This window comes from Balaenoptera ricei, chromosome 6, assembly GCF_028023285.1.
Source record: "Balaenoptera ricei isolate mBalRic1 chromosome 6, mBalRic1.hap2, whole genome shotgun sequence".
NCBI classification, from domain to species: domain Eukaryota; kingdom Metazoa; phylum Chordata; class Mammalia; order Artiodactyla; family Balaenopteridae; genus Balaenoptera; species Balaenoptera ricei.
In genome coordinates, this window is record NC_082644.1 from 66,926,896 (window position 1) to 66,942,661 (window position 15,766).

At 33.1% G+C, this 15,766-nt stretch overlaps 1 protein-coding gene across 5 annotated transcripts in view; it reads right to left on the minus strand.

The window, feature by feature from the left end:
- Nucleotides 1–15,766, minus strand: part of RIC1 (RIC1 homolog, RAB6A GEF complex partner 1) — a 133,104-nt gene that overhangs the window by 66,565 nt on the left and 50,773 nt on the right. For 4 of the 5 annotated variants that reach the window (XM_059924775.1, XM_059924776.1, XM_059924779.1 and 1 more), the window contains exon 3: nucleotides 5,273–5,352. The exons of the other annotated variant lie outside the window; for it this stretch is intronic. In XM_059924775.1, coding sequence (XP_059780758.1) covers nucleotides 5,273–5,352 — 80 coding nt within the window. The remainder of the gene's footprint in view (nucleotides 1–5,272; nucleotides 5,353–15,766) is intronic. 5 annotated transcript variants of the gene reach the window in all.

Consider the following 15,766-nt stretch of genomic DNA (forward strand, 5'->3'; position numbering starts at 1 on the left):
AGCTAAGAAAAGCCACTGAAAAACTGTAGAAAAATGGCAAGTTAATTTTATGTTAGAAAAATTCACTTAGGGGAAAACCACAAAAGATGAATTAATAAGATATTACAATAATCCAAGAGAAAAATGACAAAACCCAAACTAAAGTAGTGTTGCTCAGAATTAGGAAGAAGGGAAAGACATGAGGAATATAAGGTAGAATATACTGGACTTGATATAGCCTGGCTATTGGAGTTATTAAGTGGCAAGAATAAATAAGCTCAAATGACGGTGCCATTTACAAAAAAAGAGAATAAACTGTAGGCTTTCCCAGGATTAGGTTATTTAAAAAGCAGAATGTAATTTTTCTTTTTATACTTAATAAAAAATTTCTCCCTTCTGACTTTTTCACTGTAAGTTATTAGATAAGACCTAGGATTTATTCACAGTAATTTCTTCTTATTAACTTTCTTACCTTCTAAATCTCACCAATCCAGAATGCTCCGGCCATGGGCGTATGTTTTGTTTCCTCATCTCACTGAGAACTATTAAACATCATCTTCTCAGTAAAGACCCTGACCACTCTATTTCAAGTTGTTTCCCCACTTCCCATTCCCTTTCCCGGCTTTATTTTTCTCCACAGAATGTATCACCTAATTTGTAATGTATTTTACTTATTTATCACCATCTATTAGAAGAATGCAGGCTGTTATGAGTAGGGTTTCTTGTTGTTGTTGTTTTTCTTCTTTTTTCTTTTTCCTCTGCTGCATCCCAGTATCTAGAACAGTCCTGGAGCCTGACAAAATTTAATACTTAAATGGATGGATGGATGACAACAATTTTTCAGAAGAGTTTTCTGAAAGAGGTAGTACTCTTTATCACCAGGCCTTTTATATCATTTTTCTTAAAAAAAAAAAAAGCTTTTTATTTACATTATCACAAAATCAGACAGCTTTGAGTCTGATAAGAACAATGCATAGGGCTCTTTGAATCAGGCAGATCTTTTAACAATTCTGTGATTTTTTGAATTCAGGTGCCAGTCTTAGAAGTGTGGCCAACAGGGGAGTGGTTTTCACTGTCCAGAATTTATAGAATAACGTTGCTAATTAATCTTATTAGTAAATGCTCATGCAATTATAATGTAAGCTAATGGATACATAAAAGACGCAAAGTTGAACAGCTAAAGGTTACACATGTACTGTTAACAGAATACATACATATTGAAATCAAACTACACATGCAACGTTTTGAGAAGATCAAAGGGAATCAAAAATGTTAGGATAACTAACATACTTTGTCAAGTTCAAAAACTGAACTTAGACCAAGATATATTGTTAGAAATAACTTTCTAAATCTATAGAAGCTTAAGGGGAAAAAAGCAGTTAAAGTTTATTCTCCAGAAAACTAACACTCAAAACTTACTAGCAAAAAGAAAAAAACAAATGTTGAGGGGAATCTTTCACATCTGTAAGTAATTCAAACCTCTTTTATTCTCTTTGATGTAATTGAGTAAATGTTTATATCCCCCTTCCTTGCAGGTTTCTCCTGCAAGAAGCTTTATTTTATTGAAGTATAATTGACTTACAATGTTATGCTAGTTTCAGGTGTACAGCAAAGTGATTCAGTTGTATATATAATATATATGTGTATATATATAATATCATATATATGTTCTTTTTCAGATTTTTTTCTCTTATAGGTTATTACAACATATTGAGTATAGTTCCCAAGAAGCAGGATTTTTGAAAAGACAAGTTGTGTTGAAGTTAGAAATTGCTAACCTCAACTAATTATTCCCTTCTTGCTTCCCACCTAGCACGAATTCATAACAGATGGTAAAAATATTGGCCTTGGGGAGGGAGTGGGACGTCTGAATTTTGATAGTTGTTTTGGAGTGATGTTTTTCAGTGAAAAAGATAATATATTCATTTTTAATAGTTGATAATTAAATATACTGAATTTTAGTACAGTAACTTTTCTTTTTAAAAGAACACTAACCTCAATAAGGCTGGTCTCAGTAAGGTGGAAAGATAGAAAGAATAAGGAGAAAAAAATCTCTGCTCTCAAAAGTAGTATACATAATGATGAAATGTTTGTTGAAATTACTTTCATTATGAAATTAAATGATTTGCAGTTTCAAGAACTACCAAACTCATATTTAAACATAAACACATGAACATATTCTAAAGCTTAACACAAATTTCTGATTTATCCCTGGCAGAGTTTCCTTCATTAATTTCACTGTAAGTTACAAGACATGAAAGAAAAAGCCATCAAGACGACCTTCAATGGGTAAGTCCATTCACTGGCCTGTGTAACCAATATGAAGGAATATTTTAATATAGAATGGAATTTATAAAGATGCAAAGGATGAAAGAAATGGAAAATTCATTAATCAAAGAATAAATGACCTAAATGACCTTTGAGGCATAAAGAGTCATTTAATATAAGACTGTAACCATTGCTGAAGCCTGACTCCCATCATCAACAGGAAGGATGCTGGAAACAAAACTATGTGGAAACTCTGAAAGATTATGGGGGCATCTGACCTGTTCTAAGATGAAGCACTATGGGAAAAGAGGCAGTCTGAGGTTAAGATGCTGTCACATAATACAAGGAAGTTGAGATACCATAGAAAAACTCATGGGAGGAACTTATAAGATTTAGAGAAGAGAAGCAAGAGACAATAGCGTTTCTAAAACTGAGAAGAGGATGACTAACCACTGGCCTCAATTATGCTGTCTCTATTCTTCAGGACTACTATAAACCACTCCAGATCATTTATCCATTTTTGGTTCCCTAACTCCCCAAATAAAACCCGAAGTGGTAGATGGCTAGATGGACACACAGGGTTGAAGCAGTGTAGTATTGGTGGTTAATTTAAATACACAGATTTTGAAGCTACAACACTTATGTTTAGATCCTGACTGTGTCACTTACTAGTGTATGACTATGGGTGAGTTACTTAGCCATCTCTGTGCTGCAGTTTGTAGAGTTACTGTACATAACTACCTCATCAGGTTGCTACAGGGATTAAGTTAGTTTGAAAAAGTGCTTAGAACAGTGTCTTGAATTGCATAAGTGTTTACAATGGCACAGATGATGATGATACACTCTCAAAACTAAATTTTTTAATTTTTAAAAATTTTTATACAATTTTTAAAGGTTACTTTCCATTTACAGTTATTACAAAATATTGCCTATATTCCATATTGTATAATACATCCTTGAGCTTATCTTACACCTAATAAAAACTAAATTTTTAAAAAAACTCTCCTCAAATCAGGTTTTAAAAACCTAAACTCACATAACCCTCCAAACAACTGAAGAAGAAAATATTTTTATTCCCATTTTATAAACAGGTTCTACAGAAAAACTAAGAAACTTACTAGGCTAAAACACCGAACTAGAAAGTAGTCTAGCAAACAAATGCATAATAGGCTGATTCTAATCTGCTCTGTGAAACTGTTTCCATATAAGAGATTTTGTTTGATTTTATGTAGCAGTTACTAGAAGTTAAACTCTGAAAAAAGTATATTATCAAGTTAAAAACAAAAAATATATATAATATATACAATTTATGTAATATATGAAATCACTTTATATATATAATCACTTAAAACATTAGAAATAAAGTAAAAATTTGATGAGGGAAAAATATATTAATAATAATAGCAGCTGTCCATTATTAATTTTTCCACAAGCTAGGCACTTATCTAAACATTTAATATGCATGGTCTCATTTAATCCTATAAAATAATTACTACTGTTATCTCATTCTACAGATGAGGAAACTGAGGTTTTTAGAGGTATTAACTTGATAGGAGACATACAGCTGAAAAGCAGCAGAACTGACATTCAATTCCAGGTCTATCTGACACCAAAGCCTATATCCCCCCTTAATTTCTATTTATGCTGCTCTAAGACAATACACATTTTATTGAGCCCACATATTGAAACTCAAACTCTTCAACACAGTGGAAGAACATCCAAGTTTAAAAACAAAACAAAACAATAATGCTCTTTACTTAGTTCTTTAGCTTAACATATACAGTCAAACACAGCATAGCTCATGCATTGTTGGGACTACTACTTAGTTAATAAGCAGCGTGCCCTGGAGTCTCAGAATTAAAAGGTAAGAAACTTTTTAAAACCTCTGGAAAACAAAAAGTGAGTCTCAAAATACTATTCCAAAACACTCTAAATATATGTAAATCATGTTGGCAAATGGAAGAAAACTGTATTTTTCACTGTTTCAAGAGATGTTATTTCCCTCCCCTGCCCACCTATAATAGTATAAAAAATAATCAAGTTAAGTACAGGTGATTCTGTTTATTGCTTTTTATTTACAGGAGAGTGTCTAAATTGGAGAATTAAAATGGAGATAGTTCCTCTCATGAGATTGCTTTTACCTATTTATCTTTTGAAATCTTTGTGTTTCTTAGCAATTTATATGACCCCTTCATATAAAAAATAGTAAGCCTTGGTCTTATTTACTGCAAAATTTCCCCCCAGTTTGTTATCTGCCCTTCTAATGTTGGTCTTTTTTTTTTTCTGTTAATTTTCAGAAATTTAAACTTTCATACAATGTAATCTATTTTCCCTTTAATTAATTAAATTAATTAATTAATTAATTTAATAACTAATAACCTCTGTCTTCTATCATCTAGAAATATGATAAATAATTCATTTATATTTTCATCCAGTTTTAATGGCTTGATCGTTTTTTAAAAACGTGAAATACTTGAAAATTACATGTTCTTTTATTTCAAAAGGTCTTTCAATAAAATGTTCTCTTATTTCAAAAGTAAGGCAAATAACAAAAAAGGAAAAGAAACAATGCAAAACATACAGAACACCACAGATTAAAGATCGGAAGTCCAAGTTCCCTCAAATTCTAATCAAGAGGTAACCCACTGTTTGGGGTACATATTTTTTCTATGCATATACTAAAATGTACAGGAAAAAGTACGTATAGCTTACTGACACTTCACCTCTTCCCCTCATGATCTTAGCTCATACATCCCCAATAAAGACTAAAGGATGCTAGATCTGGAGTATTTTCATAGTAATTCTGAATGTCCAAGAAGGGAGATAGTACATCCATCCAAGATTTTCAGACTTATTTAATTATAGAATTCTTTATTCAAGTGACAGCAGTTCAAAGACCTGGTAATCTTTAAAACAGTGTTTTGGAAATGCTGGCTTAGCACTTCAGACAACCCCAAACTGTAATGTTTTGTGAATACAAAGTATGCAAATCAAATACTTAAAAAATGAAAGACAACAAACTTACTTGGGATACACTGGTTCATAAAGGTACTTGTCCCCTCTTGTAGATGTTATATGAAAAAACAAGATGTAGCCATTTGCCGTCTGAAAGATAAATTTTATTTACCATGAATTAAAGGGTAAGGCTATGACTGTAATCTTAATTTTATATATTCTTACTTTGAAAACACTTCAAGAACCCTCTTTTGAAGAGCTATAGCTTAATTATGCAAATAAAAAATCACTTTGTTTCAATATAATCCATCTTGTTTAAAGTAACTCATGAAAGGGATTTACAGATTGCAAAATATTTCATAGGTAATTGAAATCAATAGTTCATAACATGCTGTAGACATTAATATTCTAAAATAACTTTATTATTGAATAATAGATGATTATTTTGCAAAATATACAGAACGTTTTGAACTCTGGAATAACACGGCAAATAATTTTTCTGAGTTTTTAAAGCAATTATGTCACCAAATAGTAATAGTATGATGAAATTCTTGACTCTACTCAAAGTTTATATAGTGTAACTTCAGAATAACATATTTTAGACATTTCAAAATCAATCAGTTAGCCTCTGATTTACTACAAAATATACCAAGACAGAAGAAAAAACAGAGCAAACCTTCAACTTAAAAAATTTGAACATCAGCTAATTTTTCTAAGTTAATAAAATGTTTTAAAAATATAAACTGTATTAAGTGAAGTAAGTCAGAAAGAGAAAGACAAATACCATATGATATCACTTATATGTGGAATCTAAAATATGACACAAACGAACTTATCTACAAAACAGAAACAGACTCACAGACATAGAGAACATACTTGTGGTTGCCGGGGGGTGGGGGGGTGTGGGGGATGGGTTGGGAGTTTGGGATTAGCAGATGCAAACATGTTATGCATAGAATGGATGAACAACAAGGTCCTACTGTACAGCACAGGGAAATATAGTCAATATCCTGTGATAAACCATAATGGAAAAGAATATTAAAAAACGTATATATGTGTATAACAATCACTTTTCTGTACAGCAGAAATTAACATATTGTAAATCAACTATCTTTCAATTTTAAAAAAATATATAAATTATATTAAAACAGTGCCATCATATGATCATGGCACATATCTGACTTGTAAAGCTCAAACAACCATTTTACATTTATATAAATACAGAAAATACAATATTTAGCTTTTTCTAAACAAACATTTTCAGGCATTAACAGAGTGAGGTGGCAATGTTTTACCCAAACTTCTTTATATTCATACTGAATTCTTATCACTTTAGAGGCAGGAGGGCTTTTACCCAAAGTAGAACTAAAGAAACTGAAAAAATTATTCAAAGTTTCAAATTTCTTTCCAGTACTGGTTTTCTGTTTTTCACATAAAGGAATGCCAGAGGAAATACTCAATTTCTTCAGCAAAGCCAAGTGTTTTGTTTCTAAGCTATAAACTTTAGTATTTTAATGTACTCCAAAACTCTAATTCAACATATTGGGATACAAAAGAAAAAAGGTTAAAATCCTTCAGAAAAGATCATCATTCTAATTCCTCATGTGCAATTTTTTATTCTTCTAATGTGAAAACTATGGGATCAAAAAGAAAATGGATTCAAATCAAACTATATTGAAAGTTTCACAGACATCATGACCCCTATATAGATTAGTGACTGTTTAAAATGTGTAAACTCTACTGTTACAGGGGCTAGAAAAGTAAAATAATACGGTCTAGTACTTAGATGAATAACATACAACCACTGTCTGAATATCATTCACTCAAGGTCAAAAGTTCAACATTTCAGAATATCAAATGCTAATAATATACTCAATTTTAACAAGTGCTTAGAAGACTATAATGCCAGGAAAAATACAGCATCACTTTGCACCAGCATTTAGAAATTTTATATAGACAGTATACTAGATCAAATTACAAATAATGGCTTGATTTACTATTTCGGTATTCTGTATCAATCATCTTTACCAAGTTTCTATGGTTTTGCATGTATATTAAATGCTATTTATTTCCAGATCTCAATGACATTCATCAGTGATAATTTCATGAACAGTCCTGCCTTTGAACAACTTAAAAAGTTTTGGTGGTAAAAAAATGATCATCCTTAAAAAGTAGTATCTATACCAAAACTGTTTTTATGCAGTGTTATGATGGCCCTTCTCTTCCTATCCCCAAAATACTGCAAGAAAGTATATAACTATTGCTTAATCTGTGGGCAACAATACCTTCTTCAAGTATACATACATAAATACACGCACATACCCCAAAATTAACTTTTCTAAGTTAATGAAAAGACAAAATAAAGAACTTCCAAGTTCTCTTTCCTGTTATCATCCTTATCTTAACAATATTTTTTTCTTTCTCCAAGGTATATTACTGGATTATGTGCCTTTAATTACAGAGGCCCAACAATCTGTAGGCAACTTATATGACAAGTCTTTATGTCCCTTTCTTTTGTATATCCATGAATTAGGGCCGTAAGGTCATAAGGATAAAGGTATTGAGAGGATAAAAGAAAATCACTACTTAAACAGAGGATGGAAGAGACAGACTTGTCTCTACTAATGCTACTTAGAAGAAAAAGAACTAAAAACAATAATGTAAAAGGATATTAATAATGCAACAAATTATCAGTCAGAGAGGTATGAATATTAAAGTTTGACATCATTTATTTCAATTGCAAATCTAGTAACAGAGCTTTTGAAAAACCATGCAAAGTACCTCACCTAATTCCACATTTTAAAAAGAAGAGATTGAATTCTACAGGTGGTGGTGGTAGTTGATATGGTTATTATTATTATTATTATTATTATTATTATTATTAACTGCCTGTTTCTATTCTGGTTTGGGCATTTGGGAAGTTTTCACTTGCCACCCCAAATTAAATGTATTTTTAAATTATTTTATGATTGATGTATGACATATATATTACAAATAGTAAATTTCTGTAGCAGGAGTAATTTAAATCTAACTGTGTCATGAGACAAATCAACTGCTATATATAACTAATGCTTAACCTGTAGGCAGCATCCCAATACTTTCCTCTACCAACCCAAATACTTTTTTGTATATGAATTCACCAGATACTTTAGAACTCCAAGTCAAAGTGCATTTCTTCCTCAGCATATACCATTTTTACCATAAAGAATAGGACAGATTTATGCATCTGGCTCCAATGACTTGAATAATGGCATCACAGAGATTTCTATAATAACTTAAGAGATAAGGATTTGATGATTTAGAGATGTATCTTCTATCCCAACATACTGTCATATCAGGTTTCAAATAAGGCTGATAACAGACTATCATTTTTAAATTCTTTACACTGGTTTATAAATGGTGTTTTCTGTTTTTAGCTTTATTTTTTTGTTATACATGTTCAAGTATATAAAATTACTCACCCCAAAGCATACCACTAAGATAATGATCTAACACTTTTGTATACTCTTTCAGACTTTGTACATTCATACTTATGAATATATTTAAATGAAAAATAACAAAAACGGTTATAAATAACACATTCTCTTAAAGATAGGTGAAGAATATCTTTTGATACAAATAGTCATCAAAAATTATATTATTACTAGTTCTATCACATTGTTTTATACCAGAATACTTAAAAAAAGAAAGACTTCTGCTTCCAACCAAGATGGATTAAGCTGAAGTCAACTTGTGCTCCCATCTGAAACAACCAACCAAAAACCAAACAAAATATATGAAACAATGATTTTCAAAACACTGACAAGCAATGAAGGCTAGTGATCCCTGACAGATGGAAAACTGAGGTGAGTTCTATGATTGTTCCAGCTTACTCTCTTGAGAGTTTCCAGGTCACAGCACTGAGAAGGGGAATGGAGACAGAGCCTGGCAGACTCCCTGAGTTAAGAAGATGATGTTGAGAGTCCAGGAAGAACAAGGCACTAACAAAATTTATATGACAGAGTACCAGAGACAAGAGAGCTGCATGGAGAAAGAATCAGAGAGCACCAATAAGCACATGCATGTGAGGATACTACCAAGGCAGAAGAGAAACCAAAAGCCTTAGTAAAGGGAACAGTGCATGGTGCTCCAACAGTCCTGAAAACAGTCCCTGTCCCACCAGCAAGACTGAGGAAACTCATAATGCACAGGGCATTGATTAGAAGGCTCAGGAAGGGAGTCCTCAGGTATGGCTGTGGTAAATTGACTTTTTAAACAAGAATAATAGCAATGTATGTTGGGGTCTTACCACATATAAAAATAAAACATGTATAATATATGTTCCTTCACCCCAACAGAATTAAACTAGAAATTGATGACAGAAGATTTCTGGAGAACTCTCAAATATTTTGAAACTAAATAATATGCTTGTAAATAATTCATGAATAAAAGAAGAAATCAAGACAGAAATTTAGAAAAATACACGATACTAAAATTTGTGGGGTGTTATTACAGCAGTACTTAAGGGAAATTTTATAGCTTCAAATACCTGTATTAGAAAAAAGAAAAATGCCAAATCAGTGACCTTGGGTTCTACTTTAAACGAGAAACAGATGAGCAAATGAAACGCAAAGTAAACAAATTTTTTTAAAAAATAGAGGAAATAATACAGATCAGCATGGAAATCAGTGAAGTAGAAAACAAAAATAAAATCAATGAAATTAAAATCTGGTTTTGTTTTGTTTTTTTTAAAGATCATTAAAATTGATATACATCTAGTCATACTGTCCAGGAAAAAAAGAAAGAGAATAACCACTATCAGAAATGAGAGAGGTGACATCACTACATATTCTACAGATATTAAAAGAATAACAAGGGAGTACTGTGAATAACTTTATGACAGTAAATTTCCAGCTTGGATGAAATGGACGGGTTCCTTGAAAGACACAAACTATCAAAACTTACTGAAAAGAAAGAGGTACCCTACACAGGCTTATATCTACTAAAGAAATTGAAATTTCAATTAAAATCCTTTCCACAAAACAAAACAAAACTCTAGGCCCAGATGCTATCACTGGTGAAGTCTACCAAAAGAGATATCAATTCAACACAAACTCTTCTAGAAAACCAACAAAGAGGGAACACTTTTGATCACATTTTATGAGGCCAGCATTACCCTCATACTAAAAGAAGACAAAGACATTATGAGGAAAAGTAACTACAAGCCAATATCCCTTATTAACACAGATGTAAAATTTATAAACAGTTTTAGCAAATTAAATCTAACAATGTATTAATACATCATAAGTAAATGGGGTTTATCCAGGAATGCAGGGTTGATTTAACATTCAAGAATCTATAAATGTAATTTACCATATTAACAAACTAAAAAAGAAAAACAGTATGATAGTCTAAATAAATGCAGGAAAGACATTAGACAAAATCCAATATAACATTCCTAATTAAAAATTTTCAGCAAATTAATGAGAGGGTGAACTTCCACAACTTGATAAAGGGGATTTACAAAATACCTATAACATGATTCTTCTTCTTCTTTTTTTTTAATATTTATTTATTTATTTATCTTTGGCTGCACTGGGTTTCTGTTGCTGTGCATGGGCTTCCTCTAGTTGCGGCGAGCGGGGGCTACTCTTAGTTGCGGTGTGCGGGCTTCTCTTGTTGAGGAGCACAGGCTCTAGGCATGCGGGCTTCAGTAGTTGTGGCACGCAGGCTCAGTCGCTGTAGCTTGTGGGCTCCAGAGCGCAGGCTCAGTAGTTGTGGCGCACGGGCTTAGTTGCTCTGCAGCATGTGGGATCTTCCTGGGCCAGTGTTCCCTGCATTGGCAGGTGGATTCTTAACCACTGTGCCACCAGGAAAGCCCCTATAACATGATTCTTAATAGTAAAAGACTAAATGCTTTCCTCCTATTCAAAATTGTACTGGACGGTCTAACCAACAAAATCAGGCAAAAAAAAGAAATAAAAGGATCCAGATTGGAAAGGAAAAAAGTAAAACTGTTTTTTGACATCACTGTCTATAGAGAAAATCTGGCAGAATCTACAAAAACAGTACTAGAATAAGTGAGTTTAGCATGGTTGCAAGATACAAAATCAATAGAAAAATCAACTGCATTTCTATATACTATCAGTGAACAGTCAGAAAATTAAAATACTGTTTTCAAAAACATCAAAAAATATAAAATACTTTGGGATAAACCTGGCAAAAGATGTGAAATACTTGTACGCTGATAACAGAACATGGACAAAGTTAAAAATATCTAAATAAAGGAAGAGATATATGTTGTTTATAGGTCAGAAGATTCAATACTGCTAAGATGACAACTCTCCCCAAATGGATCCACATATCCAATGCAATGCCAGTCAAAATCTCAGCAGGCATTTTCATAGAAACCAACAAGCTGATGCTAAAATTCATAAGGAAACAAAAGGTCCTACAACACTGAAAACAACTTTGAAAACAGAGAAGTTGAAAAAGTAACACACTGTGATTTCAAAAATTATTACAAAGCTAGAGTAATCAAAGATAATACTGTACTAACACAGAAAAATACATCATGGAACTGAATAGAGAATACAGACAAAACCCCACATACATGTGGACAACAGATTTATGACACAGATGCAAAAGAAATGCAGTATAGAAAGGATAACCTTTTCAACAAATGGTGCTGGAACAACTGAATATCAATATGCAAACAATTAACTTAGATCCATATCCTGCACCATATATAAAAATTAACTGAACATATATCAGAGACCTACATATAAAACCTAAATCATAAGACTTCTAGAGGAAAGCATAGGAAGAAGGTAAGAGCCATTAAAAAATGAAACTAATGAACCAGACGTCATCAAAATTAAGTACTTCACGCATTCAAAAAATAGTGTTAAGAGAATGAAAAGACAAGTAACATACTAGGAGAAATTCTTCATAAAGCATATGTGTAATAAAGGACTTGAATCCAAAATACACTAAGAACTCTAGAAACTCAACAATAAGAAAGCAAAGAACCCAATAAATAAAATGGGTGAATGATTTGAAAAGACACTTTACCACAGAAAACACACATGGCAAATAAACAAATGAAAAGATGTTCAACATCATTAGTTATTAGAGAAATGTAAATTAAAACTATAATGGGATACCACCACACAGCCATTAGAATAGCTAAAATTAAAAAGGCACACCTTAAGTTGGCAAAGAGGAATGAGAACTCTTGTACCCTGCTGGTAGGAATGTAAAATGGTACAATTACTTTGTAAAAAGTTTAGCGTGTCCTTAAAAAGTTAAACATAAGGGACCTACCTTACGATCTAGCTGTTCCATTCATGGCTATTTACCCAAGAGAAAAGGAAATGTATGTGCATATAAAGATCTGTACATGAATGTTCATAGCACTTTTATTTAAAACAGCCCAAAACTATAAACAACTCAAATGCCCATCAACAGATAAATGGATAAACCAACTGTGTTATATCCAATAAGATACTCAGCATGAACTATTGATCCATGACAACATGCGTGAATCTCAAAATAATTATGCTGAGTAAAAGAAATTAGAAAAATGTCATAGCACATATTGTATGATTCCATTTATTTAAAACTCTAGTAATCTGTAGTGATAGAAAGCAAATCAATAATTGGTTTTAGAGGGAGGTGAATCATGGCAGGATGGAGGAATTACAAAAGGGTACAAGGAAACCTGTGATGGATCTGTTCACTATCTTGACTGTAGTTATGGTTTCAAAATTTATCTAATTGTACATTTCAAACATGTGCAGTTTATTGTACATCAACTGTACTTCAATAAAGCTATTTAGAAAAGAGGAATGGAAGTGATGGTTGGACTTAGAAACTTCTGCTTCTTGAAAAGCTTCTACCATCACAAGAAAGACATTATCTAGCCTACTGGAAAATAAGAGGTCACAAAGAAAACCAAAGCAGTCAGCTACAGTCAACTACCAGATATGTAACTAAGGGGCCATCCCGCATCAGTGGAGCTGTCAAATGACTGTAGCCACATCAGTACTAGAGGTGAGATCAGGAGAACCATTTGACCAAACCCAGAGCAAATCACAGAATGAGAGTAAACAAATGGCTGTTTTGAGCCACCATTTTGAAGATAATGGTTCAATAGATGTTAAGTGTGAAAAATAACAACCCTAACAAAAATAGTATAATTTAAGGAAGTATAATTAGTATAATTTAAGGAAGATAAATATTATAATTTAAAGACACCAAGTTATGGAGACAAGCAAAATTCAAAGAGATCCAGGAGAACAGCAGAGTAATCACTTCCAAAACAGTGTCTGGTCACACCAAGATGTGAAAAAAAAGAAAAAAAAAAAAGAAAAGAGGGATGAATGGGTACTATTTAGAACACTGTACTCCTCCACAATTTGCTGTATTCCACTCTCTTATAATACTTTGCTTTCAGCTCTTATTTGGTGACTCAATACATTAACATGCTGGGAAGGGGGAAAAAATCACAATGAAACAACAGGAATTCTAAATTAAACTGATGTCTTTCCCTTATTCATAAATAAGTTATATTCTAATTCATGTCACAGTAACTCATGTTGTGGCAAAACAATCTACATTTCCATTTAGCTGGGTGTGAAAGAGAATATTAAGAGTAGCAATGAGAAATAGAGTTGGAATGGCAGGTTGAGGCCAGATCACAAGATGCCCTGAACACTAGGCTAAGAAGTTTGGAACACATTTTGAATGCAATGGGAAGCCACCAAAAGGTTTAAAGTAAGCATAATATAAGTGGGACTTCCTTGGTGGTCCAGTGGCTAAGACTCCATGCTCCCAGTGCAAGGGGCCCGGGTTCGATCCCTCGTCAGGGAACTAGATTCCACATGCCGCAACTAAGAGTTCGCATGCCTCAACTAAAGACCCCGCATGCTGCAACTAAAGATCCCACATGCTGCAATGAAGATCCCGCGTGCTGCAACTAAGACCCGGCACAGCCAAATAAATAAATAAATATTAAAAAAATAATATAAGAGCTGTGATTCAGAAATAGCTATGCATAATTTAGATGCATTGCAAGTAGACAAAAAATGTAACTGAAAGTTTTGAGTTCTAAGCAATCTACACAAGATAATAAAGGCCTGTGCTAAGGCAATGACGATGAGAATAAAGAGAAGAGGATGGAAGTAAACTAGAGACAGGACTTAGCAAAATACTGGTGATTGGATGGGAACACAGAGTCAAGGGACTCCAGGTTTTTTCCTATTATAAGCAAAGCCTCAATAAAAATACTTACGCATATGCCTAAATACACTGGTGCTACTATTTGCCAGATAGAGTCCTAGAAATGAGATAGTACTTCAAATTCATTTTAATGTTCCTTGCGCATGGATATACATCAATTGTCTAAAACTGAGGAAAACTGTATGGATATTTATGGTCTGGTAACATGTCTACAAAAATGATATTCTACTTCTGATGCTCAGAGAATACACGCTCCCAAAAGCTATGGGCCAATTCTTAAAATGGTAAAGGATTTTCTTTCTCACACCCCATTAAAAAACAGTGTCAGTGAGATTTCTTTCTAAGGCACAAGTTGATAAGGAGGTGACTGTGGTTCTGTTGATGATACAGTAATAGAATTTTTAATATAACTGACATGTCAGAGCATACAATGACTATACTTGGGGATCAGGGGGAAGGTCATAAGAAAATTGAATGGGGATGACTGCTTTGGCTTTGACTTAATGTGCAGAAAGAGAGTGATGCTGTATTGCTCTATAGGTCATACAACTGTATATCCTTCTCACACAGTCTATCAATGATTTTTTTTGTAGAAGCAAATTGCAAAGTGTCTCCTAGATTCAGCTTTATTCCATAATAGCTAGTAAGATTAAACAACCAGGCTAACAGTGAAAGGCAGCAAGGCAAAATTATTAAGACTTTCAAATTCTAGAACCAGCCTTCATGGTTTAGAATTCCATTATCAGTGATGTGATCTTACGTACATAGTATTTATGTAATCTGGGGCAGGTGCTTTAACCTGTCTACCATAGTTAGCTCTACTATATGGTAGAAGCAATAAAATTACCTACCTTTAGAGGAGTGTTATGAAGAATAAATTAATTTTAATATACATAAAGCACTTACAATAGTGCCTAGCACATAGTAGACACCAAAAAAGTTAACTACCATAATAGCAACTCTGAATCTTTAAGTAAGTAGCTAATTCATAATCAATATATTTCATGTAAGAGACTAAGAAAATGTTAAGCTGTGTTTTGCGACTCCTTGAGGCTCTGGGCCAATACCTGGAATTTCACAGTTCCCTAAGTAAGCTTAAAAAGCAGAGCCCTGAAAGAGTTGAATGTGACTGCTCCCAGAAGTGGACATTGACAGGGCCGTACGCTTAACCCTACTGACTTCAGCAGGCTTAGAGCAGACACTGTACTGTTGAAATGAATTGCTCCCAGACCTCATGGTCTGGAGGATCCTTCAGCTTAAGACTCTTCCACTCAGAGAAAGTGCCTGAGCAGGGGAGACACCCTAAGCCTCAAAAGAAGACAGGAGTTTGTGACCTTATCTG